The 26,215-nt window shown below is 54.5% G+C and overlaps 2 protein-coding genes across 3 annotated transcripts in view; both read right to left on the reverse strand.

The window, feature by feature from the left end:
• The window catches only part of DCAF7 (DDB1 and CUL4 associated factor 7), a 31,988-nt gene extending 31,240 nt beyond the window's left edge, over positions 1–748 (reverse strand). For both annotated transcript variants that reach the window (XR_009400530.1, XM_059381012.1), the window contains exon 1: positions 370–748. Coding sequence is in view for 1 of the 2 variants with exons in the window: in XM_059381012.1 (XP_059236995.1) it covers positions 370–507 (138 nt within the window). In the remaining variant the exon portion in view is untranslated. The remainder of the gene's footprint in view (positions 1–369) is intronic.
• A 4,438-nt stretch (positions 749–5,186) lies between these two features.
• On the reverse strand, positions 5,187–25,045 carry KCNH6 (potassium voltage-gated channel subfamily H member 6). Its single transcript, XM_059380194.1, has 13 exons — positions 24,970–25,045; positions 23,945–24,175; positions 18,798–18,959; positions 18,491–18,696; positions 15,387–15,812; positions 13,789–14,188; positions 12,332–12,531; positions 11,866–12,118; positions 8,700–8,893; positions 7,338–7,422; positions 6,658–6,826; positions 5,776–5,962; positions 5,187–5,486 (listed from the first exon to the last, which is right to left on the reverse strand). The coding sequence occupies exons 1-13, from the start codon at positions 25,043–25,045 to the stop codon at positions 5,187–5,189; spliced, it is 2,889 nt and encodes a 962-aa protein (XP_059236177.1).
• Between the last annotated feature and the right edge of the window lie 1,170 nt (positions 25,046–26,215).

The raw sequence follows: 26,215 nt of genomic DNA on the forward strand, positions 1-26,215 counted from the left end.
CTGAAGCAATGCGGCGGGAAGGGAGACGACTGGCGTGATAAACTGCGTAGCTTTGGGGTGAAAAGCCAAGTTTGAGAGCCATCTCCCCCCACTAAATAGCTGTCTGACCCGGGCAAGTCACACAGGGAGCCTCAGTTCCCCCACAAGTAAAATGGGGGTAATTACGCTCCTGACTACACAGAAGTGCTGCCAAGATTAAATGAGACAACGAGTGCAAAAGCTTCTGCACAGGGCCAGACACAGAGGAACCGCTCCGGGAGCGCTAAGACAAGTCCGCAGCAGGGTGCTGGGGTCTGGGCTCCGGCCGGGAAAGGATGCTCCCGGGGCCCGCTCGCCGCCAGCTGGGTTCCGAGCCCCTGCCCGGCCCACCTTGTTGTTGTATTCTTCCACGAAGCTGCCCAGAGCCAGGCGAAAGCGCTTGTCGGGCCGCACGCTCCAGTTCATGGCGTAGACCGTCCAAGGCGCTTCATACTTGTAGATCTCCTTCCGTTTGCCGTGCAGGGACATGGTGGTGGCGGCGGGGCCGCAGTGCGGGCCGGGACGACAGCGAGCTGCTGCAGGCCGGGCGTGAGTCAGGCGGGGAGCCGGGGCCTGAGACTGAGGGGTCCGAAGGGAGGCGGGGCGGGGGCGGGCAGGAACGGCCTAGCCCGGAAGCGGGGCCGCGGCGACAGACAACGACTGCCGGGCCCGACCCCCAGTTTCAAACCTGCTTCGGCTCGGACAACAGCCACCTTCCGTTTGAAGCCCCGCCCCGCCCTCTTGAAACGGAAGCCACGCGACCCCCCGTAGCGGCGCCGGCCGTTGGCTGCCTGACATGTCGTTTTGAAAGGTTCCTTCTTCTCATTGGCTAGTACGCCCATAGCTTCTGAAGCCCTTCGCTATTGGCGTAAATGTTTGTCATTCCAATGACTTGCCCGGCCCAACTTCAGGGGGGGCAGGCGCTCTCTCAGCCGCAAAGGTGATTGGCTGGCATAGATGTCAGTCAGAGAGATAACGGCGCAGTGCGGGTGAATGGGGGCGTGGGTGGCCTAGAGGCTAGTTAGCTAGCTGCAGCACGTCAGGCCTCTAAGTTCTAGGCCAAGTCTCTGACAGTGAAAGCGCCTACGTGACCTGCTCTGACTTCTCTGCAGCTGCCATTCTGAGAGGCTTCTCCACGCTTTCCAGTAGAAATTTACATTCTGCCTTACCCAGGGGCCTGCGGCTTGGCAGCCTGACCCTAGCCAAGTGGGAATCACCTTAATTTCCTCCGGGTGCTCACAGCCCTGCACACCCGGGAGCTGGTCTCCCAGTAACCCCCAAGGGCTGGCGATGGACGCGCCTTTGCAGACCGACCCACCTGTAGTCAGGACTTCCCGCACTTCCAGCATTTCTAGAAATGCTCGGAATTTCAGGATTGGTTTTCAGTTAAATCGGCGGGCGACCCTACTTGCTTGGCCCTAAATTTTTGTCGGTTCCCATTCATTCCATCCTTTCCCCTCCAGCGCTCACGAGGCCAAGGCAAAAGCTAATCAAGTCCTAAACCTATCTGTGTCGTCAGTTTGAAATGGAGAAGGGTCTGAATCTAGGTAATACCTCTTGATAATTTGAATGATTTCTTATGCTTTGCTTTCAGCACAATTAAAGGAGAATCGTATGGGATTGCTAGATGATATCATTATCGTTTTAAAGATAGTGGATCTTTGAGCAACTCAAAAAGAGTTAAGTCACTGCTGGGTATAACAAACCCCTTAGTGTTCTATCTGCTTACTTATTTTAACAAGTTTTCTAAAAAATAAAGAAAAATAGATATAAAAGTTGCTGAACCTTGCCACTGATAAAAAAAAAGTGATATTCATCTGCACGTGAGCTATGAGCGGAAAATACCCTCCTTTATACATGCATTTGCAATAAAATTGTAATTTCTATAAAAAAAAATTCTGAAATATATTTGGGGCTCCTGGCTGGCTCAGTTGGTAGAGCATCCATCTCTTGATGTTGGGGTCATTGAGTTCAAGCCCCACCTTGGGTGTAGAGATTACTTAAATAAAAATTTTTAAAAACTTTAAAAAATAATTTTTTAAAAATTTGAAATAGATTTCTGTTGTTTTGAACAACTCTGTACTAATAAGTATAATCCTTAAAGCTTGGTAAGGTAACAAAAATTTAATTTTAACATTTATATATATAGGGGCACCTGCGTGGCTCAGTGGATTAAGCCTCTGCCTTCAGCTCAGGTCATGATCTCAGGGTCCTGGGATGGAGCCCTGCATCAGGCTCTCTGCTTACAGGGAGCCTGCTCCCCACCCCCTGCCTGCCTACTTGTGATCTGTCAAATAAATAAATAAAATCTTTTTTTTAAATGTATATATATATATATATATATATATATATATATATATATATATATTTGTTGCAAACAGTTATGATCAGGTTATCAATACTAGATCTTAAATCTGGAAATAAATTACATGTAGCATAAACTGTGGTGGGAATAGAATGGAATTATGAAAAGAGACAAAAGAATGATGTTAAAGAAGAACTTATTCTCGTGTTTTTATTTTTTATTTTTAAAAAGACTTCATTTATTTGAAAGAAAGAGAGGGTGAGTGGGGGAAAGGGCAGAGGGAGAGGGAGAAACAGATTACCTGCTGAGCAGGTAGCCCAACATAGGGCTAGATCCCAGGACCCTGAGACCATGACCTGAGCCAAAGGCAGTCACTAACTAACTGAGTCACCCAGGTGCCCCTATTTTTGTTTTTTTAAAATGAATGCTATAGAAAAGATGTGATATATATATATATATATATATATATATATATACACATACACATACATACACACAATGTAGTATTAATCAGAGATGAAAAAGGATGATATCTTACCATTTACAATGACATGGATGTAACTGGAGGGTATTATGGTAAGCAAAATAAGTCAATCAGAGAAAGATAATTATACGGTTTCACTCATATGTGGAATTTAAGAAACATAACAGAAGATCATAGGGGAAAGGAGGGGAAAATAAAATAAGATGAAATCAGAGAGGGAGACAAACCATAAGAGACTCTTAACTAAAGGAAACAAACTGAAGGTTACTGCAAGGGAGAAGAGTGGGGGGTGGGGTAATCCGGTAATGGGCATTAAGGAGGGCACGTGATGTAATAGACACCAGGTGTTATATGCAACTGATGAATCAATGAACTCTATATCTGAACCTAATGTTACACTATATGTTAACTAACCGAATTTAAATAAAATAAGTTTAAAAAAAGAAAATAAATTATGTTAGGGGTTCCTGGCTGTCACAGTTGGCAGACATGTGACTCTTGATCTTAGGGTTATGAATTGAAGCCCCACATTGGGCATGGATGCTACTTAAAAAAAAAAAAAAAAAGAATTCTGTTGGTTTTGAAATCACTATGCTACTTGGGTCTAAATGGATTGATGTAAATGAGGCAATTTATAAAGTATCAATATTCACAATACACTGGAAGTTACATGCTTGCAATTATTTAAGCTCATCAGTGAAATACTTCAAATGAATGTTAAATTAAAAATGTGTATGTGGTAGGAGAGATTCATTTTCAAAATTTTTTCAAGGAGTTCTGAAAAAGGACTGAGGGCTAGCAACCAGGTACTTTTTGGACAAAATTCCATTTCACTGGAGTGATTAACTGCAATGTTCTCTGCCCAGACCTGGATTGAAATCATGTCATCCTTTTCCTGTAATGTTAGGGAAGATTCCTTTTTTTTTTTTTTTTAAGATTTTATCTATTTATTTGAGAGAGAGAGAGAGCACAAGCAGAGGAAGGGGCAGCAGGAGAGGCAGAGGGAGAGGGAGAAGCAGACTCTGCGCTGAGCAGAGAGCCTGACACGGGTCTCGATCCCAGGACCCCAAGATCATGACCTGAGCTGAAGACAGATTCTTAACCAACTGAGCTACCCACATGTCCCAAGATTCCTTTTTTTTTTTTTTTAAGATTTTATTTATTTATTTGACAGGCAGAGATCACAAGTAGACAGAGAGGCAGGCGGAGAGAGAGAGAGAGAAAGGGAAGCAGGCTCCCTGCTGAGCAGAGAGCCCGACTCAGGGCTCGATCACAGGACCCTGGGATCATGACCTGAGCTGAAGGCAGAGGCTTTAACCCACTGAGCCACCCAGGCGCCCCTTTATTCCTTTTTTTTTAAATTGAAGTATAATTTACACATAGAAGTACACATATTTTCACCATCTGAAATACACTTATATCACAGCTCCTGGATCAGGAAGCAGGAAGGTACTAGCATCCCAGAGGTCCCCTTCACGCTTGCGTAAATTTTGTAGCCTCTCACTGCTTCTGATCCCTCATCTCTTAAACGGGGCCAATAATACTGACCCCATTAGATTGTAGTGAGGCTTAGGGAACCAGTATCTACAGAACTGTCAGCAGGGGGCCTGGCACAAGGTGAGCACTACAGATGTGTTGGCCAAGCCAGACCCTCTCTGTTTCCCTTTACCCTAGCTTAGCTAAAAGCCCCATGCTCCTGTGGGTTCCTGGGTCCAGCAGAGCACCTTCAGGTCCCCAACACACAAATCCTTGTGGGAGGGACTCGAAAAAGACCACAGCTGTTGGAGGAGTCACAGCACAATCAAGGACCTGATAACTCTCAGGTAAGTAACACACCCAGCCCAACATGAAATGTGCTGACTTTATTAGCCGTGAGACATTCCACTGCCTGGTAGAGTCCCAAAGGTCATCACAGAACCATGAGGGGTGGAAAAGCTGGGGGCTGGAGCTCTGTGCCCTGATTTGTCCACTACAGAGGACACTTTCGTCCTCAGCCGGTTCAAAGGCTCTTGGCAGGAGCTCTCACTAACCTTGGGTGCTGAGCCATGAAGTGGTGGTGGATCATTCTGAGCCACAGGTGGCAGTAACCAGCCAAAAGCAAGGTTCTCACATGGATCAAAAACTTCTTTCTTCAGTGACTCCTCCATCCTGTAAGCTACTTCTACACCTGAGCCTCAAACACCCTTTAAACAAAGCCCTAGAGGAGTCTGGGAAATTCCCGAGCCTCTTTACCATTCGCCATTGTGGGTCACTTGGGTTGGCAGTTGGTAGCTACGGTAGGAGAATGGTTTTCAGAGGTCCATTGGGCAGCTGTCTGCCTCCCCCAAATCCTTCACTCTCACCCACTTTCAATCCCCTCATGGTATCTTATCTTGCGGTTCAGGGGCTCCAACTTCCTGCCAATCCAGGATCTGAGCCATGTCTCTGGAACTCCAGCTGCTTGGGGATGGAGCTGAGGTGTTCAGGGAGGGAGGGAAAACGGGGACCACAGATGAGTCCCTGTACCTCCAGGGGATGAAGAGGTGAGGCCAAGGGCGACAGGAGCCCCTCAGGCTGCTCCTGTTCTGAGGAAACGGTGAGAATTTTGTCTGTTGCAGCCAGGGGAGCCAGGGGAGGCCCCCTGGAGGAGGAGTTCCTTCGCGTCAGCCTATACTTGTTCAAGTCGCCACAGCTTGGGACCTGGGGGTAGGGGGCAAGAAAGGGGGAGGCCACCACCGTCAGGGATGGGAACTGGCAGGAGCTGTGTCCTGTTGCCCTTGCCCCAGCTGTGGGATCTATGGTTACAATCTGGGCTTTGCCACCACCTGTCCAGGCTGCTTGTCATGACGTAAAGGAGGAAAACAGAAGCCACAGCTGCTCTCTGACTGCAAAGGCTCTGGGCTTGATGCCACATTGAGACTAAGTTCCGGGTGGGGCAGACATGCAGCTGCCTCCAGGAAAGCCCTTGGGGATCCCTTCATCTGCTCACCTGTTCAGGGGTCAGACCGCCCGGGGGCAGCCTAGTTCCTGGACTCTGAGTGGCTGAGGCTGCAGGAAACAAGGCCAGGTCATCGGACATAGGGGCTCCCAGAATGCAGCCAGCGTGACCCTGGGGCGGGGGATGCTGAAGGAGCTGTAGGATACGGCTGAGGTCTGAGGACATGCGGGACTCCAGCCTGCCAGACAGAACCCCACAGTCAAGGTCAGGGTCAGAGTCAGCATCAGGGTAAGGGAGAGCAGTTCAGGTCCTGAGGCAGCTCTCAATTTTGCAGCTGACATGCCATTCCTGCTGCATGCAATGGCAGTCTGGGACCTACCTGACGCTACTTCCCCGCTACAGTCCATCCCTGACTTCAATAACAACAGTGACCAGGCATTATGCACACCTCATTTAGCCCTCTTAAGGGAGCTTTGGTATGGGTGTTCTGGTTGTCCTCATTTCATGAAAGGGCAAACAGAGGCTCAGAATAGTTAAGTAACTTGTCCACATTCTTGCCGGTCAGTTGCAGAGCCAGGTTAGGAGCCCAAGACTCTACTGCCCCAAGCACTCCCTCTACCACCACAGCCCTGCCATCCACAGGCCACACACTCTTTCCAAGGGCCTATGGAATTTTTTTCTGCATGAGGTTATGCCCCTCTTCCAGAAAGTCTTCCTTGATGTGTTTGGGGGTTCGCTAGGACAAGCCGCCCAAGGAAGTGGGCTTAGTGACCTAGGGAAGGGGAGACTTGCAGCTAAATGGGGCTAGCCATTCTAAAACCCACAGAGTACACAGTGATGTCCCTGAGCCACCAAGAGGGGGCACCCGTGCCTAGCCCACTGCTGGGCCTGCTCTCTGCAGCCACCCCCATTCCTGGCCCACAGGACACTCACCTGTTCATCTGGGCCTGGAGCTGTTCTAGCCTGGAACCTAGCTCCCGAGGCCAGCAGTCTGGGTCTCCCTGAGGGTTGGGGGGGCTGTGCCTTGGCTTTGGGGGCACTTGCTGCAGCAACTCAGGCCAGAGGCCAGATGCATCTGAGATGCTCAGGGAAGGGGCTGCGGCTGCAGGAGGGAAAGGGAAGCCTGAGCTTCGGTGTGGCTGGTTCCACAGGCATGAACTGAAGCCGAGCCCATCCCCTTTCCCCACCTGCCATGGTAACACAGGTTGGGAGAAGTGGCTCTCTTTACCTGGGTGCCCTGGAGTACAAGATCCTGCCCCCATAGAGGTCTGGCTTCTAGAGCCCAGAAAACTCTAACCCCGAAAAGGGGGCTAGGGCCTCAGCTTGGCTGGGGGGGTTGCTGGCTGCGTGGGGACAGTCCAGCCCTGGCCTCACTGTCCAGGGAGCTGCAGCCCAGCCACTCCCCTTGTGCCTTGATGTGAAACAGCCCTTGCTCGAGTTCTGAGCACACAGGGGCAGGAAGGAGACAGCGTGTCTATTCTTGAGCCTCAGAGAGGGAGCTGCCCTCCGTCCCAGGCTGAGGAAGATGGGGAAGGATCTGAAAGGGGTAGGAGGCTGGGCAGGAGCTTTAGGCGATGCTGGGGCCAACACTAGTGGAGGCTGGCTTTGCTTACCTGACTGGTTGTCACCAAGGAAGAAGGCTTGGTGGTCCTGGCTGCCTGGAGCTGGCTGGGGTGATGACTGGAAACCCCCGCCTGCCTTGTGGGGAACAAGAGCATCAAGTGACAGGTACCAAAGCTGGGACAGCTTTTTTTTCCCTTGCAACCCCCCTCCTGTGGCCTTTGAGACAGCTAGGTGAGAAAGTAGTAACAGGAGGCCAGGCTTCCCCTGATGCTCCAGAAAGCTTCCTGAAGGTTCTCTCCTGTACAGCTGGGCAACCACCCTCTTGGCACCATGTAACTTGGGGATACTGAGGGGCTACAGATGCCCCAGGCCACAGGACCACATCCCTCTTGCCCTAGGGTCCAGCCACTGAGCACTTGGGCCATCTGATGGCTCCTAGAGGTTAGGGGCCCCAAGGCAGATTCCTTATAAAACATCTCCTAGACAGATCACATGGGAAGAAGAGATACTGGCTGGGGGTAGAAGAGCAGAACAGACAGGGTTGGAATAGCTGTCCGTAGCAAGAAAACCTGCCTCAGCACCATCTTCTAGAAGGTGGGCATGGAGCTTGAGCCAGCAGAACCCATCCTCCTGAGGCTGGGGGGTGGCAGGTTCAGTGCCAGGACCTCAGCCACTGTTTTCTCTGTCAGGCATGCCTGCCCCCTCCTTCACACTAACTGATTCCAGACACCCCTTCTCCATACAGTCCCTTCTGGGCACTCCTTGGTAACCCTGAGCTCCGTAGAAATTTGGTCTCCCCATACATCCTCATGACTTCCTTGGTTATTTAACTACGAGGCTTTTTATTTTCATTGAGTTGTTATAATCTCTTCCACTGAGTAATAAGCTTGAGAGGAGAGTCTGCTCTATCACTCATCTACACCCCTGGGACCTGGCACTGTGAGCCCCTGGATGACAGATGCCCCCTTCCAGCCTGGTGCTGTGAGGTGGGAAAAACCTCAGCTGTAGATTTGCACAAACTTGAGTCCACTCTTTGGCTCTGCCTTTGACTGTATGGCTTACTGAATGCGGTATGGCTTTAGCTGATGTACTCATCCTCTCTGACCCTCAGTCTCTTCATCTAGAAAGTGGGGGAAATTACACCCTGTGCAACGAGAAGACTAAATGAGATCGTGTAAATGAAGCTGGGTTGGTGCTCAATAACTAGTAGCTCTCATCACATTTGGCATTATGTTGGCCACAGTAGACGTAGAAGAAATTATGGTGAAGGACGCAGGATGGGGTGGAAAGGAAGGGAGGTGGTCAGATGGGTCCCCTGAGGCCAGGCAGGCCAAGGGCTCAGCAGCCTCCATGGCCCGTTACCAGCTGGCTGAGGGCCACTCCCCACCCTGGCCCACCCAGGCCAGACTCACGTCCCGCAGGTTGAAGGTGACTTCCAGCTTACTCCAGAAGCTGTCTGCAAACGCAGGGTACATGTCCAGCACCTCCAGCAGGTCTGTCCGCTGGATCTTGTGCAGGTCACAGTAGGTCAGGGCCCGCACATCTGCACTGGACTTGCCTGGCCGGGCGTGAAGGCTAATGGGTTCCCCAAAGATGTCGTTCTTTCCTGCCAGCCAGAGGGACAGGGGTCTTTCCAGGGTCTGGCTCCAAGCTCTCCTTGGAAAGCCTCCCTGAGGGCCCCTTGATCATGAACTCTCCCCCCTCCAGGGATCCTGCCAGGCTGGGGGTGGGGAGGGGTTGGACGTGAAACCTGCCTTTTTCTTTGTTCTCTGAACTCTGAAGAGGATATATACCATCCCGGCATGTAGGTCTCCCCCAACACTAGTCTGCAGGCCCCTCGGGACCACCCACATCAAAATCCTCCCCCTTCTATTTTCTTTGTTCTCTGGCACTGCCCCTATCCACCCCTCCACTCCAGGGAAAAGTGGTCAGGAAAGGACACTAAAGGTTCCCTGTTCAACCTCTCCCTTGCCCCTCAGTCTGGTGGTGCTGTGAATGCAGGGAACCAGGGCGAGGAGCCCCCACTGCCTCCACAGCGAGGTCTGAGGCTTCTATCTCTTTGTATTCCCACTCCCTGTTGTGGGCCCAGGTAACCAGCATGGCCCTGGCAGAGGAAGCCTGGGGAAGTCACTTCCCCTCTCTGGACCCCACCATTCTCCTCTTTAAAATGGGTTTAACTATAGCTCCAGAGGAACAGATGTGATGCTTGAGAACCTGCCTCAAGTAGCAAGAAGCACCAGACAGGTTGGTGCCAGGCACCGGGGGCGACGGATGTCCCAGGGTGGATGTAGGCTGATGACACTTGAGGCATGTGGTGAGGGTAGGGTTCCTCCTGGTGCCAGGCCCCCTGTGCTGGCCACAGGATGTAAATGTGAATCAGATCCTACACCCCTCCCCAAAGAGCCCCCAAAGTCCCACAAGACAGGCACCTAAGCCACCAACTAGTTTACACGTCATGTGTAGAGTCTTAGGATGGGGAGAACAAAAAGCTCAGGGGCCAAGGAAGGGGAGGGGCTCAATCGACCAGGGTTGGTGGAGGCCGGGATGAAGGGCTTACCGAAGATGTGATGTGGGAGCTGGGTTGTAACAATGAGGGCTGGGCCCGCAGGAGAAAGGCAATAGGAGTAGGAAAACCATCTGCCCAGTGAGGGCAGACAGAGAGCCCAGGGCTGGGGTGCCAGGGACCATGATTGCTTGACATCCACTCCCCACAGGGAAGTCCAGCCCCTCAGCCTGGCAGTACGACCTGGAGCCCTAATGGCTTACATGGACAATGATGGATGGAAGCCAAGCCCAAGAGAACAGGATCAAAGATCACTCAAGAGGAGAGGACTAAGGTCCAGAGAGGGAATGGACTCACATATGAAATTCATAAGCTCGAAAACTGAGCAACATCATAAAATGATGGTTATCCAGTAGATGAAAGATTATGATCTAATGTACATTTCCACTCAAGGCAAAATGAGAGGATTTCAAGTCTCTAACTGAAACTTACATTGGACTAGCTTCTTAATTATTCAATAGAATTATTATCCTTCCCACGTGGATGGCACTTCTAAGGTAGGCTAGGAGTGAGGGAAGGTCTCATAGCAGAGCCCGCGGCTTGAGCTCAGCCTTGAAGGATGACCAGGATCTGCCAGAAAAATGCTCCAAGTGGAGTGGCAGCACGTGCAAAGGCAGGGAGGTGTAACAGATACTGCAGGGTAGGGAAGTCTGGCAGCAGCATGAAGTGTTGGGGGGAGGGTGGCAGGAGTTAGGGAGGCCAGATCAGAGAGGGCTGTGCATGCTGTGATCAGGGGTTTACATATGTCTTGGGTCATGGGGAACCATGGAAAGATTTTGAACAGAAGAGGAATATGCAGATGTGAATTTCAGGTCACTGGCAGAAGGTGGAAAATGGAGCATGGGGGTAGACCAGATGTAGGGACACAGGAAAGGAGCGCTTGACATGTGCCCAGGAAGGACGTGATGAGGGCTGGAGCCAGGCAGGGACAAGGAGACAGGTGTGGGATAGAGAGGTATTAAGGAGGGTAACAGACGGGAGTCTGTGGCTGCCTGGATGGTGGGAATGAGACAGGAAAGGAGAAGCGTGCTCCCTTGGTTGATTTCCAGATCTCTGGCCCCAGCAATGGATGGTTCACAGTGATGGGGATTCTGAAGGAGCAGATTTGAGGAAAGATGATGATTTTAGACACAGACACATTGTTTGGTCTGCCTATGGAATATAGGGTGGCCATACCCGGGAAGGAATGGAATATTCTGGCCTAAGGAGATATTGCGGCCAGGACGGCTGAGAACGTGGGAGCAAGGCAGTAGCTCAGGTGAGGGTTCTGAGTGAGGAAAAGAAAGCAGAGCCCACACTTGGTGAACACCAGCTGGGGAGCGACCAAAGGGAGAGGACTGAGCAAAGGAACTGGAGGCGGCCTGTTCAGTGGGGCTGGAGGAGAGCCCAGCCATGGAGACCAAAGGAAGGAGAGGCTGGCATCCTGATCAGAATCTTGGGGTGGGCTGAAGTCAAGGAGAAGGCAAGGAAGATGAGAATCGTCTCAGAGAGGTGAAGTGACTTGCACGAGGTCACATGGTTGGTAAGGAGCAGGGCCTTGTGTGCCCCCAACTCTGTCCCCTGTCCAGTGCTCATATCCTTCTTCCAAAGTGTCCAGCTGTCCGTATAGCAGCAGTGAATGAGACTGGGGTCCTCCCTCCAACCAAGACAAAGCTTCGCCCTCTCACATTGAGCTCCCCAAGAGTGGAAGAAGGTAGGCGCCTTCTTGGACTTTGGAGTCAGACACATAGCCCTGGAATCCGGGTCTGGCTACCTGTCAGCATGACCTCTCTGAGCCTCTACTTCCCTATCAGGAAAATGGAACCCATGGTAGAGATTTGTTTTAAGGGTTCAGTGAGCAAGGTATTTAAAGGAAAAAAAAAAAAAAAAAAAAGCTCTCCACTGAGCACCAAGCATGCGCACATGGCAGGCCAGTGAAATGTGCCATCCTCGTTAGGAATGGAGTAGTCCAGGCAGGACATCTCTATTTGCACCCCACCCACCCATACCGGTCTTGCCCTCCCTGCCCGACCCACCGAGGATGGCCACCACCACGTCGTCGCGCAAGATCTCAATGGAGCCACGAGAGATGAAGTAGAGCGTGGAGAGCACGTCGCCCAGGTGCACCAGCGTGTCCCCCGGCGGTGCGTGAGTCGTCTTGAACTTGACCGCCAGCGCTCGCAAGCAGCCCTTGCTGGCTCCACGGAAGGCAGGGCAGTGCTGCAGCAGCGCACGGTGCAGGTGCAGGCAGATGTCGGCCTGTAGGCACTCGGGGAAGCCCTTCAGCACCTGTGAGGGGGGCGGCCCCATCCAGCAGGATGCGGCTGGGCCTGGGGCTAGCGGAACCGGAGCGGGGGTGGGGGAGGGCGGTAGAGTGGAAGCGGGTAGGGAGCTGGGGGTGCCCTGTGCAACAAGACCTCGGCCTCCCCCGGGGACATTCAGCCAGAGCTGGGACATGAGCTGGATCACCTGTCCCACCCGAGGTCAGGCCGCGGGGCTCACCGCGTTCATGTCAATGCCGTTGGTGTAGGACCAGGCATGCTGGAAGTACTCTTCCAGGCGCTGCCGCAGCGGGTTTGGGATCTGGTGGAAGCGGATGAACTCCTTGACGCGTAACATCTGCGTGTGGTAGCGCGCAGTGCCCGAGTACAGGCGCTGGATGATGGCTGACACGTTTCCAAAGATGCTGGCGTACATGAGGGCTGGGGTGAAGAAGCAAGGGCGTGGGGAGTGAGCTCCTTCGCAGCCCCACCAGGCCATAGCACCCCAAGGCCTGCTCCAGACCTCCTTCTCCCTAGGAACCCTCTAATCAGGGGCCCCTCCGTCCAGAGCCAAGTCAGAGTGCCCAGAACGGTGCCAGGGCACACAGAGGGACAAAAGCCCCTGGGCTTCCTGCCCGCCTCCCTCCTCTCTCTGTGCTGTGTCTCTTGGCACCTTCCTGGACCCAGAGGCCAGACTCCTGAGAACTAGGGCAATGATTTTTTTAGTACAGATTTGTTTTCCTCCTTCAAGTTGTTTAAAAAAAAAAAAAAGTATAATAAAGGGAAAACTCTTGGTCTCTGTTTTCACCCATTTTTTTTTTTCTTGTTTTTGTTTCTCCGGGCTTTCACATCTCTAAATACTCTGAACATGACAACTTCTTCTACGTGTAAAATTCCATCTGACTCTTGTGTTGCTAGACAAGGTGTCTTGGGGAGCAGGCAGCGCAGTGCAGGGCCCGGAGCACACATAGCCAGAGGAACTGGCCCCTGGGATAAAACTGGGTCTCTGTGTATCCCTGGCAAGGGATAGTTAGGACCCTCAGTCTCCTTGGTCTGTAAACTGGGCTTGTAATACAGCCCCCACAGGGCATGCACCTTTGACAAGCACTTACAAAAATGCCTGAGGGGCCAGCTTCATGGGTGTGCGAGCTGTGCTAAGAAGAGTCTGGTTGCTGGCTCTGCTGTCACCATTCTGGAAATCCTTAAGACTTTTTATTTTTATTTTATTTATTTTTTTTAAAGATTTTTATTTATTTGTTAGAGAGAGAGATACAGAGCGCAAGCACAGGCAGACAGAGTGGCAGGCTAGAGGCAGAGGGAGAAGCAGGCTCCCTGCCAAGCAAGGAGCCCGATGTGGGACTCGATCCCAGGACGCTGGGATCATGACCTGAGCCGAAGGCAGCCGCTTAACCAACTGAGCCACCCAGGCGTCCCCCTTAAGACTTTTTAAATAAATAGTGCCCACCTTTTCATCTTGTACTGGGCCCTACAAGTAATATAGCTGGTCCTGTTGCCTGGCACAGAACAAAATGTTGTACGTGTGTTAAATTCTGTGTGTAGTAGGTGAACAAGTGCAAAATTTCCTTGTGCTGCATGCTTCGTATTTGCCCATCCCCCACAGCTTTACTGTGTTCTGTCTCGTTACCCAACTAAAACCTGAATGGCACAGGTAAGGCCAGGGCATGGGGTGGCACTCACAGCCGATGAGCATGACGCAGATAGAGAAGACCTTCTCAGAGTTGGTGTTGGGGGAGACGTTGCCGAAGCCCACACTGGTGAGACTGCTGAAGGTGAAGTAGAGGGCGGTGACATACTTGTCCTGCACCGAGGGGCCGGAGGCTGGGTCACTGCCATTGTAGCGTTTGCCGAGCTGCGCGCCCAGGCTGTCCAGCCAGCCAATCTTGGGCTCCAGGTAGGGCCGCTCCACATTGCCGATGGCGTACCAGATGCAGGCTAGCCAGTGTGCAATGAGCGCAAAAGTGCACATGAGCAGGAAAAGAACAGCTGCCCCGTACTCGGAGTAGCGGTCCAGCTTCCGTGCCACGCGCACCAGCCGCAGCAGCCTCGCCGTTTTCAGCAGCCCGATCAGGGTTGTGGTCTGGAGGGGCAGGGAGGGGGCCATGGAACCGAGGGTCAGCCCTGGAAAGGCTGCACTTAGGATCACCTTTGATTGCTTGTGCATGTGGTCACACAGTCATTCAACAAACATTGGGCTCTTGGCCGGTGGCAGCAAAGCACAGCACAGCAGAGGATCTTAAGGAGATCTCAGCCTAAATCTCAAAACATTGTTATGGTTGTGAGGACAGAAGTCCAGGGGAGTGCAGAGAAAAGGGTGATCAATACAGGACAGGGGAGGCTTCACTCGTGAGCTGAATCTTGAGAGTTGAGGCTGAGTCTGCAGGCAGACAGAGGGAGAGGGAAAGGCATTCTAGGCACAGGGAGTAGAATGAGGCAAGCAAGGCATGGAGGTGTGAAACGGCACAGCCCGCATGGGAAACCAAGTGTGGTGTTGCCACCTGGAGTGCAGGGTAGATGGTGGAATGGTGAGAAATGAGCCTGGAGGATGGGTGACTGGGGGCTGCTCCTGTGGACCTCAAGGTCCAAAAAGAGCTTGGCTTTTACTTCAAGCCACTGAGAAACCAATGAAGGTTCTACAGGGTCAGATAAATGATTTGAAACTGGTCCCGGTTTCTGTGTGGAGGAGTGAGGCTGGCAGGTGCAGCGCTGGGGCAGAGGTGGGTAAGACGGCCGCTCCGTGTTCTGGCAGGGGCGGCTGGGGTGGATAGGAGGGGAAGAGATTGGCTAGAAGTGGGTGGGCACGGGAGCAGGGAATGATGATGGACTTCCCTCCCCACCAGCCCCCTGCTGGACGGGCTGTGGTGGGGGTGGCTCGTACACAGAAAGCAGAGCTGATCAGAATGGAAAGCTGATCCCAAGGATGGGGGCAGAAGGATATGGTGGGTCTAGAAGCTATGAGAAGAGCCTGCAAATGCCTTCATGTCAGCTGTAGGAAGTGAGTGGGCATAGTAGCGGGTCTGGGGGTGACCGGGGGTTCAGGCTGCCTTGCGGAAGCAGCCTGTGGATTCCCTTTCCAACTCCAGGGTAAGCGTGCTTTAGAAGCCAGCACAGGGGCTGGGAGATGACACATGTTTGAGGCCCCCTCTCTATCCCCACCTGCTTTGGCAAAGGTACTCAACACCAAGAGCTCCCTGCACCCAGGACCGTGGGGCTGGGAAGCCCCAGGGCTGGGGCACAGGGAGTGGCCACAGCCGCTGGCCTGAACGGGGTTTGCTCACCTCATCAGAGCCAGTGCGGAAGATGAGCAGGTCGAAGGGGATGGCGGCCACCATGTCAATGAGGAACCAGCCCTTGAAGTAGTGGATGGCAATGCGGCGAGGGTGGCTGACCACCTCGTCGTTGGTGTTGACATAAGTGGTGCGGAAGTTGATGACAATGTCCACAACAAACATGATGTCTACGATGAGGTCCACCACGGTGAGCGGACTACAGGTGTAGCCACAGTCCACGCGTTGCGACTCGTCCTGGTCGCTGAGCAGGAAGGCGGCTGAGTAGGGTGTGAAGATGGCCGTGTAGATGACCAGCAGCAGGATGAGCCAGTCCCACACGGCCTTGAAGGGGCTGTAGTGCAGCAGGGTCCCCCGGTGGATGCGTGGAGCCTGCAGCTTGTACTCCGGCAGCACGTCGGCGCCCAGGGACAGAACCTGGGGGTGAGGACACATAGGGCGTCCGTTGCTAGGGAGACAGGGCTGGGAGGGAGGAAGGCTTCTCGGAGGAGGGGGCGGTGGGAGAGGGTGGGTGATGAGGGCTGTGGCCGGTAGAGGGGATGAAGCAAAGATGGGGAGAGCAAGTGTGAGGCAAATTCACAAGGCGACAGGTGTATTGGGAGGAAGTACAGAGGAGAGGGGTTACATGAGGAAGGACACAGCTCTGTTGCACAGGGAACCCTGGGCTGGAAGTTCACTAGCTCCCTCACAAACAGACCAGCCTGGGGTGGAGAGAGCACTGGGGCGGGGCGGGGGGGTGGTCGGAGGAGAACCAGGCTCGGAGTCATCCGTGGGCATGTTCCAGAGAACTTAGATCGAAGGGTGTAGCTGGGGGTTCGATCCTCTCTGGTGGGTTTGGGAGGTTCCCAGAGGTCAGGATTCCTGATGGGACCAAATCACTCCCAGAAGAACCTCTTCAGTCCTGAAGGTCCTGGGGAGCCTAGACCAATGAGGGGCCTCCCTGGGGCCAACTCACAGAGCCTTCCATGGGAAGAGTCAAACTTGGGGTGATGTAGCTACTCTGAGCCCTTGACAGGTCCTGGGCACCAAGGAGCCCCGACTATTTTGCATGCGTGCAAAGGGGGCTTTGCTCATTACTTTCAGCTGAGCCCCCTCTGTTCTGCCCCTCCCACCCTGCCTCGGAGACTATGGCCAATAGTCTCCAGGGTCACCAGGGTCACCAGGCCCAGCCCGGCATGCCCAGGCTCTTGCCAGCTACCCAACACTAGAGACAGCTGGGGCATCAGGAAGGGCATGTGTTTTGAAGCCAGCCAGACCTTCCAGGCTGATCCCAGTTCTGACATTGCTATATGTCTGTCTTGGGGTGAATTTTATGAGCTCTATGAGCCTCAGTTCCTCCGTCCACAGAGTGGATAACAAAGCACAACCAACTCCAGACATGATCGTGTATCCCAGTGGCACGTGCCGCTCTACGATCATTCCTGATGGAGCCTGAGGACTGGCCCGCTGACCCCACCACCACCACTGGATAGGCCCTGGCGGATGGTCCTGGTTTGAGAAAATCTGCAGTGTTACATTCTAACCTTTGCAAATCAGATCCGTTAACAGATGAGGTCACATAAGGAGGATCCATCAAAGGGCTTAGGTCCTTTGGAGGTAGGAGCTCAGGTGTGAAGACCCAGCCCTCTGAGCCTTGGTTGAGGTGGGGGAACTTCCCTACTCGGGGCCCCTGCCAGCTCCCTCCCCTGAGGTCTGTCAGGCGCCTCTCCTACCTTAGGGCCCTTTCGGGGTGGGCTGGGAAAGCCAAGGCAGGCTGGGGCGCTGGGGTTGGAGGGCAGGATAGGAGCAGGGGGGCTGGTGGAGCAGGGACCATGGGCCCCAGTCCGGCCTGTCAGTCCTTCATGGGCAAATTTCCAGTCTAACACCCCCCATCACCGCTGTGCCAACCTGAGGGCCTGGGGTGAGTGGCCTTGGCAGGACTCCCATGGTCAGGTCCCTAGGGCCACCCTGCCTGACCTCTGAGGCCCCAGCCCTGCAGCCTGGGGTCCTCCTTCCTTCGCCTTTGGGGAGGGGCTGGGTGACAGAGAGTTTCCACCCCACCTGTTCGGTCACAAGTGAAAGGAGCCAGGGAGGAAAAAGAACGGACCCATCCCCCATGAAGGCAAAGCCTCAGAGAAAGCTGAGTGGAGGCCCCCGAGGCCCCCACCCCCACGATCTGTACTTCCTCCCTCAGCCCTGGCCTAGGCCCCTTTGGCGTCTCCGTTACTCAAGGTCGAAAGGATCCTTAGAGACCTTGGAGTCCAACTCTCTCTACAGGAGAGCTCTGGGGCCCAGAAAGGGGTAAGGTTACTTGTCCAAGGTCATACAACATGTCAGGGGCAGGACTCCGGTCATCTGAACCTCAGACAGGGTTCTTGCATTTCCCTCTAGAATGGTGGTGGGGACTGGGACATCAGGCCCTTTGCGAGGGCACACAGGGGTCAGCTGAGACAGAAAACCCAGGAAGGTTTGCCTGGGGCTGGCCAAGGAGGGGCTTAAGGGGAGGGAGGCATTCCAGATGGGACAGCTGGTCCCCTGGCCCTGGCTCCTCTGACTCTGGGCCTGCTTCAGGGCATGAATCCCCAGGAAGATGCTCAAAGAGAACTTAAGATGCCAGGGCCAACTCCCCTCTGCCTGGCTGGGGGAGGATCCTGTTGCGGGCTGGGGCGTGGACAGGCCAGGATCTGGGCGTGGACAGGATCCTGTTGGGACAGGGACAGGGACAGGGACAGGCCTCCATCCTTCCTCCTCTTCTCTTCCTAGGACGGCCCTGACACTTCTCTCTGCTTCTCCTTTTCTGTGACTGGCAGAGACTTGAACAGGCCCCCATGGTGGCCTGGGTGATCCCCCCTCCCAGGTTCCTCCAGAGCTAGGGCGTGGCACTATTCCCAGGCTCTGCTGATACCGACCTCCCCCGCCACTTCCATCAGGATGGTGGGCTCTAGGTAGGCCTTCAGGACTAAAGAATCAGACTACGGCAGGACAGGGGGCCTGGGGCTCAGACCACACCCCAGGGGGCTGGACAAGCTGACTGCCTCCACCACCCCCAGCCCCAGGCCTGAGAAGGGACCCACGAGGCCCAGCACAGCCCCGCCACCCTGCCCTGCAGCCCGCACCTGGGTGACCTTCTCAGTGACGTTCTGGGTTCGCTCCACCACCTTGTGCGGTGCGATGATCTCAATCTCCGTGGTCGAGCCTGAGCGGTGCTTCTCGAGGTTGAACTCCACAAAGTTGAGCGTGAACTGTGGGATCTGGCCAATGGTTCTGTACTTGACCCTGCCTGTGCCAGGCCCCTGTGCCCCCGGCCTGCCATGAGAGCTCTCTGAAAGCAGGCCCAGGGTCAGAGCAGCCAGGCCCTGGGGACCAGCTGTCCCATCTGGTACCCCCACGCATCCCTCCCACCACCCCATACCCCCACCTCACCGGAGCCCAGGAAGCTCTGGGACAGCAGGCACTGGGACAGGCTGCGACGTTCGCTTTTGGCCAGGAGCTGGGCCAGGTCCTCGAAGTTGAGGATGAACATGATGACGGCCCCATCCTCATTCTTCACGGGTACCACGTCCACCAGGCAGCGGAAGCTGGAGGCTGCAGACACCATTGGGAGGGGTCACAGAAGGGATCCTCTCCTGCAGTAATATGGCCAGGGGAAGCCAGGGAGGGGGCTGGATGGAGGTCAAGTGAAGGGCAGCCATGGGACTATTGGGTAGAGGGTTGGTGATGCTGCCCAGCAGGTGCCCCACCCACAGGGCAGAGGTGGGGAGAGCAGCTTAGCTGCTCATTAGGAGATAATGTAGCATCGGGCCCAAGTCCACACTCAGCCCTCTGCTCAGGGCTTAACCTTGAGGTTTGCTTCTGCTGTAATTAAAGCTGAGCAGATGGGGTGGATTAAGTGGTGAGGGGATGTCGGGCGTTCTACCCCCATGTAGCTCTGGCTAGCCCTGGGTTCAGCTGCCATATTCTTACCCGGCAAAGATGCCCCGCTCCCTCGATGCTGGAAGGAACTCGGAAAACACACTAAGTACTGTACCTGGAGACAGTGGGCACTTTAGGCCTCAAGATCCATGGTGGTGCCTCAGGGGAGGGGCAGACATAGCCCTCCCCGCTCCATTCTGCAGAGCCTGGGGTTCTGAGAAACGGACTGGCGAGGGCTGGAAGGGGAGGTGGGGGGGGGCTGGTCTCGCTGAGTTCTCAGCACATAACAGCTTGGGGAGAAGGGACAGGTCCAGGATGAAGACACTGGAGTAAAGACCAGGCTGCCGCCCCAGGGGTCCCAAGGCAGACGTACTGGGACTGGAGGGCAGGCAGGGCAGTGGCCTGGGGTCTGGAGAAGGAGAGAGATGGCAGTTTGGGGACAGGCCCCTCCCCTTCTGACCCTCTCACATCCTCTTAGGCAGCTTAGACCTAGCTGTTGGCCCTCTGTTCTTCTTTCTTGGCTTCAGGGTCTCCCCTATGTGTGTGTGTGTGTGGGGGGCAATCAGAGCTAAGACAGCCACATACTCCCAGAGCCCAGACTATGGGCTGAGTTGGTGGGTAGATGCTCTATAAACCCCCTTTCCATGATACCCAGTGGTCCCATGTCCCTCAGCTGAAACTGTTGGTGGGTATCAGGCCCAAAGGGCAGGATGCTAAGAGCCAGGGCCTCAAGGAAATATGCTTGAGGGCAGATTTGGGTCTGTCTCATGTTTGAGGGGTCAGTACCTGTCCTGGGTGTTGTGTGTTGGTTGAGTGAATGAAAGAACGTGTAACTGTAGGTACACAGGAGGCCGGTTGACAGGAGCATTGCTACTTTGGGGTCCATTAGGATCTCCCTTCCCCCAAACTGCCTCCTCACACCGTCAGCGCTGGGGTGCAGCTAAGCGGCCTGCATCCTCCCTCCCACCTTCTTCCCTGGGAGCAGGGATCTCCTGGATCAGATTCCCCGACTCCCAGGCACCAGGCAGCCATCTGCCAGCTGCTGCCCTGGGCCCCGGGGGAGACATCCACACTGAGGAGAGGCCACCCACCTGCCTCTGTGACCGCTCCGGGGCTCAGAGGGCTATGGGCTCAGCCTCCCGAACCACAGCCCAAACTCTTAGCCTGGGACACCGGGACCTACCCAGGAAGCCTTGCTGGCCAGTGGTCTGACACTTCCCCCCCGCCAAGGCCAGACTGTCACCTCACTGGCACTCCTCTCTGTCACTCCAGAGATCTGGCCTGGGATAGGGCAGGGAGAGGGCAAAGCTGGACAGAGGGGCAGAGTCTCCAGGCTCTCTATGCTGTTGGGCACTGTCAAGGCCCAGTCTTCAAGGGGTAGGACCTGCCCACTGATGCTCTTCCGAGAAAACTGAGGATGGGAGTGAACCAAAGACCCATCATAATAGTGAGGGCTGGAGGAAGTCGTGCATCCCGTGCCCAACCTTCATTCTTGCTGCCTCTAGGGTGGGCAGAGAGAGGAGTCTGTGAGGATTTAGATGAGTTTGGAGCGTTCTTTTTCCACAGCCCTAGGCTACCCTTGCTCACAAGTGACTGTGTCTGGGTGACCAGAAGCAGGGGAGTGTGTCACCCCAGGCTGTGCCCAGGAGAGGCGGTGTCCCTGTGCTCTTGCCCCACTGCTGGAGGGGGAGCTACCTTTTACCCCTTCCAGGCACTCCTGCCAGGGCCCACCTCACCTCTGACCAAGGGCAGCAGACTTGTCTGCCCCCTGGGACGCAGCCCTTCTCTCTGCTCTGCTCTGCCCCCTGGATGTGCACCTTCTTTCAGTTTCCCATTGTCCCCACCCCTCGCCCCCTGGCCCTTGCCCCTCCTCCACACAGCCTCCCTGTCTATCACCCCCACCTCTTTATGTCCATCCAGGTTTGCAGGGAACCTTCAGGGAGAAGCTGGTGCTGTAGAAAGCTGCCACTGAGAGCGCAACAGGGGAGAGTGGCCTCCTGCTTGGAGCTTCGGGCATTCACGGGTGAGTATGTGGAAAACACTGGGGCCTCTGACCTTGGCCCTTACCCTGTCCTCCTCATCCAGAGCTGAGGTCTGGAGGAGCCCAGGTATCCTCTAGTGTGACTTGGAGATGAGGAGACTCTCTGGTTTGGGGTCATTAGAGAAGAGGGCCCGACCAGCGCAGGCAGGTCTAGGCTCCTCTGCCAAGGGTCCAGCAGGGGCCTGTATAAAGGTGGGAGAAATCTGAGCATCTCTATTCCTCCCTCCAAACTCTCATTAGTTTTAGTCTGTCCTGACTGTCCCCATCCCTCCTTATCTGTTAGATTCTTACTTTCCTCGGTAAAGGCAGGTGGCGGAAGAGCCAGGTTTTTAGGGGTCTCTGAGCCCTATCTCATGGGGCAATTTTTGCCAAGTGCTGTGGCTTCTTTGAATCCAACTTTGTGCAGCTGTATAATGTGGAGATAAATGAACACTTTCATTTTGACTTGGAGAACTGTCAGTGGATTACCCTTTTAGAGGAAAAGAGGATTATAAATAAACCAGCTAGAGTTCTATTCAGGACCCTTTTCCACCTCCCTAGAGTCAGGGGGAGGGGAAGAGAGGAGGTATTGACTGGAAGAGGGAAGAAATCACCATTAGGAGCCCTGTCAGTAGGACTAAAGGTATATGGGAACATTATAAAAGAAGAATCATGTAGTCAGAGTGGACAATAAGGTGAATATAAGTTATCTGAGTACCACATCCTTTCCTTAGGGTAAAACAGGCCAAGAAGCTCTTGTTTCTGGATTTGGGGCCAATCTCAGGTACGTCCAAGTGGTCTAAGTCTTGGGTAACAGGGCAGAGAAGTGCTTAGTGGCATAGGCAGGGGTGTGCAGGCACCAGATATGTGGTAATTTTCCATTTTCACCCAGGGCACACCCCCAAGACTAAGTCCTGGGATCTGGAAGGGACCAGCAGGGTTGTGAAGATCTGAATCCTGATCTGAGAGGGCCAAAGCCTGGTCTTGATCTCTTCCCCCTGCCCGGGTACATACAGGGTGCTGAGGAGAGACCCTAAGAAAGCTGATCTGACATCCCTAGGAGTCTGAGACCAGCCCATACTCCTCTAGGGCCCAGCTAGAGCTCTGGGGTTAAGGACCTGTTATCACCCCCATTTCCTGCTGTCCCATCCTATCTCAAGGGGACCCTTCTCACTCCCCTGACTGTCACCTCCTCCCTGCAATGATGTGAGGAGGTGAGGTCACAGCTTTTAAAAATTTTCTGACTTCATTAACCCTGCAAGGGCTGCCAAACTAAACCAGATTCTTCCTACTCCCCTAATCACTACCCCTGCATCTGCTTAGTTGGCAACAGCAGGAGACAGTCAGGGGGACATCCAGGACCCAGCCATGAAGCATCCTAGAAGCCCTTGAACACAAACATGCACACACATACATGCTTATGTCCACTTACATTCATGCTCCGTACACACCCCAGGCCCCTAGGGCCCCGGTTCTCAGTACCTCTTGGCCCCAATCCAAAGGAACCTGGTCTTTATACTCAGAGGGCCCTCGTGCCTGCCTTCTCCAGAAGTCCGGCTTCTTAGCAGAGGCAGCTGGGGGGGCCTTTCTCCCCTCTTGGGATTACTCAGAACAAATAGATCAAGGCAAAAATCCGGAGACTTGGGTTCTGCCCCAAGTTGGACCCCAGCAGTAGGATATTGGGCAAGTCCCTCCGTTGTCTCGGGCCTTGGTTTCTTCATCCATGAAATGAAGGGATTTATCTAAGCCAGTGGTTCCTTAACTTGACAGAACATCAGAACCACCGGGGAGATTTCTCCAAATGCACCTGCTTTGGTTTCAACTCACACCTCTGAGTCAGCCTCTCTCTAGGGAAGGTGTGTTTTGGAAAACGCGTCCCAGGTAATTCTGATGCAGAACCAGGGTGGGGGGCCATTAAGTGATTTCAAAGGGACTTTTAGGATCCTAGTTCCCACTCATCTCTCCCCTTCTTCCCACCCACTGTCTGAGACTCTGAGGTCCTAGGGGGAGAGTCTTAAAGGGCCACGGAGCTCTATCCTCAGCTCCTACCCCATGCTTTTGTCCTGCTTGCAATAAACGTGGGCTGGCAGTAACATCCCAAACTGGATGAGCCTCTGGGTAGGGGCAAACTCCAGACTCTATCTCCCCGACGATCTGGGGCTGGGTGAGCCAGGTCCACTCCTGTTTCCCAGCAAGCAGCCCCCAAGCCTTGCTTGCCTACAGAGGCATTGAGGGGGTGACTCCTTCCCTAATCTCCAGAGCAGACGGAGATGAGGAAAGGTTCATTTTCTTTCCAGCTGCCTGACAGCTGGGGCTGACAGTGACAGAGTGGGCAGCCAGGAGACTGGGGATGTGGGGGAGGGATGGTGGAGCCGGGGGCTCTGCCTGGAGTGAGGATCAGTCGGTGAGTCACCCTGGTCCCCAGCTTTGGGAAAGGACCTCAGAAGGCATTGATTCCAATGCCTATTGCTCCTCCCCCCACCCCACCCCGTGCAGATAAGGAAACTGAGGAGCAGAGAGGAGCAGGATTTGTTGCGGCCTCTGGTCCCTGGGTCAGTGCCCTCCCGATGGCCACTGTGGCTGGACAAGAGAGGGGCCGAGTCAGCCCTGCAGAACCTGTGGCCCAAGGGAAGCTCACCATCCTTGCGGTAGTAGAGAATGTCCACCTTGCACTCCTCCGTCCCCAGCAGGGCCTGCGCTAGGCGGGACATGGCACTGCGCGGCGTATTGGGTCCTGTGAGGAAGTCGCAGGTGCAGGGTCGCTGCATCACCTCCACTCGGGAATAGCCAAAGAGTTCACAGAAGCCATCGTTGCAGTAAATGATGGCGCAGTTCTCCATCTGTGCATTGGCTATCAGGAACTTCCGACCTGGGGGTGGGATGTGGGAAGCCCATGGCGACCAAGACTGGGCAACAGAGGGCAGAAAGATCATAGGGATTCTCGGCAGCAGGGAGGGGGTGTCTAGATGGGAGAGCAGAGCAGTAACCAGAATGAGGGAGAGAAGTCAGGTCTGGTAAGGGTGGGAAGACCTCGGAGGCCAGAGTCATGGGGGATGGCCATGGGACTCTTGAAAGTAATGAGAGTGATGGTAAGGAGGGGGGGGGGATCAGAACGGTGACCAGAGAAGTGCTGGGGAAGGGGAGTTGGGCCTGGGGGTAGTGGGAAGACCAGGGCAGTAATAGGGTCAGTGAAGTGGAAAAGAGGCCCAAGGCTTCCTGGAGGCAGTGTAAGGAGTCAGGAAGAGGGAGCAAGGATGTGAACAGATGGGGCTCAGGCCTGGTGAGAGCTCCTATAAAAATTAGAGTGGCCAGGGTCAGGAGGTGAAAAGGAGGGATCAAGGAAACCTCTGGAGGAAGGGAGGGGGTTGGTGTCAGGAGGAGGAAGCTGGACAGAAGGGAAGGTCAGCGACCGGGATACCGAGAAATCAGCTCAGGGAAGGGGGCATTGCAGCCTGCCTCTCTTGCTCCAGAGTAGAGTGTGGCATTTGAGTTAAGTGGGACTTGCTGGAACAGAAGATGTTTGGGGACAATAAAACGAAAGATTTTGCATTCAGCGTCAATATCCCCCCACTCTGCTCCATTCGAAGTAAGTAAAGGAGTCCCACCACTCCTGCCACCGAACCAGGAGTTCAGATCCGCCCCCACCTTAACGCGTACACTCACTCTGGCCCTCGAACTTGCGGATGATGGTGTCCAGGTACGTGTTCTGGGGCGCGACGTGGCCCCTGCGGACAGGCATCTTTCGGCTGCAACCTCCGCCCGGAGCCACCAGCCGCCCGGCTCCCTGCGTCTCCACCTGTCCTCGGGCTCAGCGGCGTCCGGTTCCGGGTGGGCGCTGCCCCCGGAGTGGGCCGCGGGGCTACGTGCCCCGCCTGCCCGCCTGCGCCTACCCTCTGCTGCCCTCCCTGCTTCGCCCTCCCAGGCCCGCGGCTCCCGCGCCTCACTCCCCGGGCTCCAGCCCCGGAGCTGTCCGCGCGGCGGTGCTGAAAGAAGCCGCGAGGCTGCGGGGCGGGGTTCGCTGGGCGGGGGCAACTTCTCCCCGACCCGACGGGGCAGGGGCGGGGCCCTGACTCCTAGGGGGCGGAGCTGGGCAGAAGTGCTGCATCAGGGAATGGGTCGGGGCTCCTCTCCCGAGCTTCTTTCTGCTCCTGTCCCACTGGCCAGTGGCCTCAGCCCCTATCGGACCCTTTCCCGCTATCGTAGGGCAGTCCATACCTTGCCGGGCCGGGTCTTTTAGGTGGAGGGTGAGGAGAAGGGGAGCAGTTGTTAGAGGCCTCAGGTGGGCTTTTGCTGACTGTTTCTTTCACGGTTAAACAACCCTTAATCCGCCCTTGCCGTGCTTGCCCTCCAGCTGAATCCCAGTGCAACATGCAGAGCTCCTAAGTGGCAAGCTCAACATGGCCCTGGCCCTGGGAACATGGGCAGGAGTACATAGGAGGTGTACAAGAAATATACAATAAGGTATCTTCTTCAGAGGCCTGAGAGCTCTTAGCCTACAGGCACTGCTTGGGTTGGGGGGGGGGGGCAGATTTAAAGCCACCTATTAGCAAGTGACCACTGATAAAAGTGTCTGAGTACTGACTGAAAATAATACACTAGCAGAGCAGATGGGGATGGGGTGAGGTTTATTGAAAGAGGCTTCTTGGAGAGAAGGGAGAGAAGATCACTGTTCACTGAGCACGTCAGTGGCTGGTCTCGGAGCTTTGCAGAGGGTCCAATGAACAGTTTTGAGTCAGGCCTTGGAAGGCAAGCATTCAGACGAGATCGGGCGCGTTCAGGGTGGTATGGCCGTAGACGGAAGGCAAGCATTCAGATGGGGCATGCACCTTAGGCAAAGGCCAATGGTGGAAGCAGTGCCAAGGGGCTCAGCTGGGGCATGGGAGAGGTGAGGTTTGGACAAAAGGGGAAT

This window comes from Mustela nigripes, chromosome 16 (genome assembly GCF_022355385.1).
Source record: "Mustela nigripes isolate SB6536 chromosome 16, MUSNIG.SB6536, whole genome shotgun sequence".
Taxonomy (NCBI): domain Eukaryota; kingdom Metazoa; phylum Chordata; class Mammalia; order Carnivora; family Mustelidae; genus Mustela; species Mustela nigripes.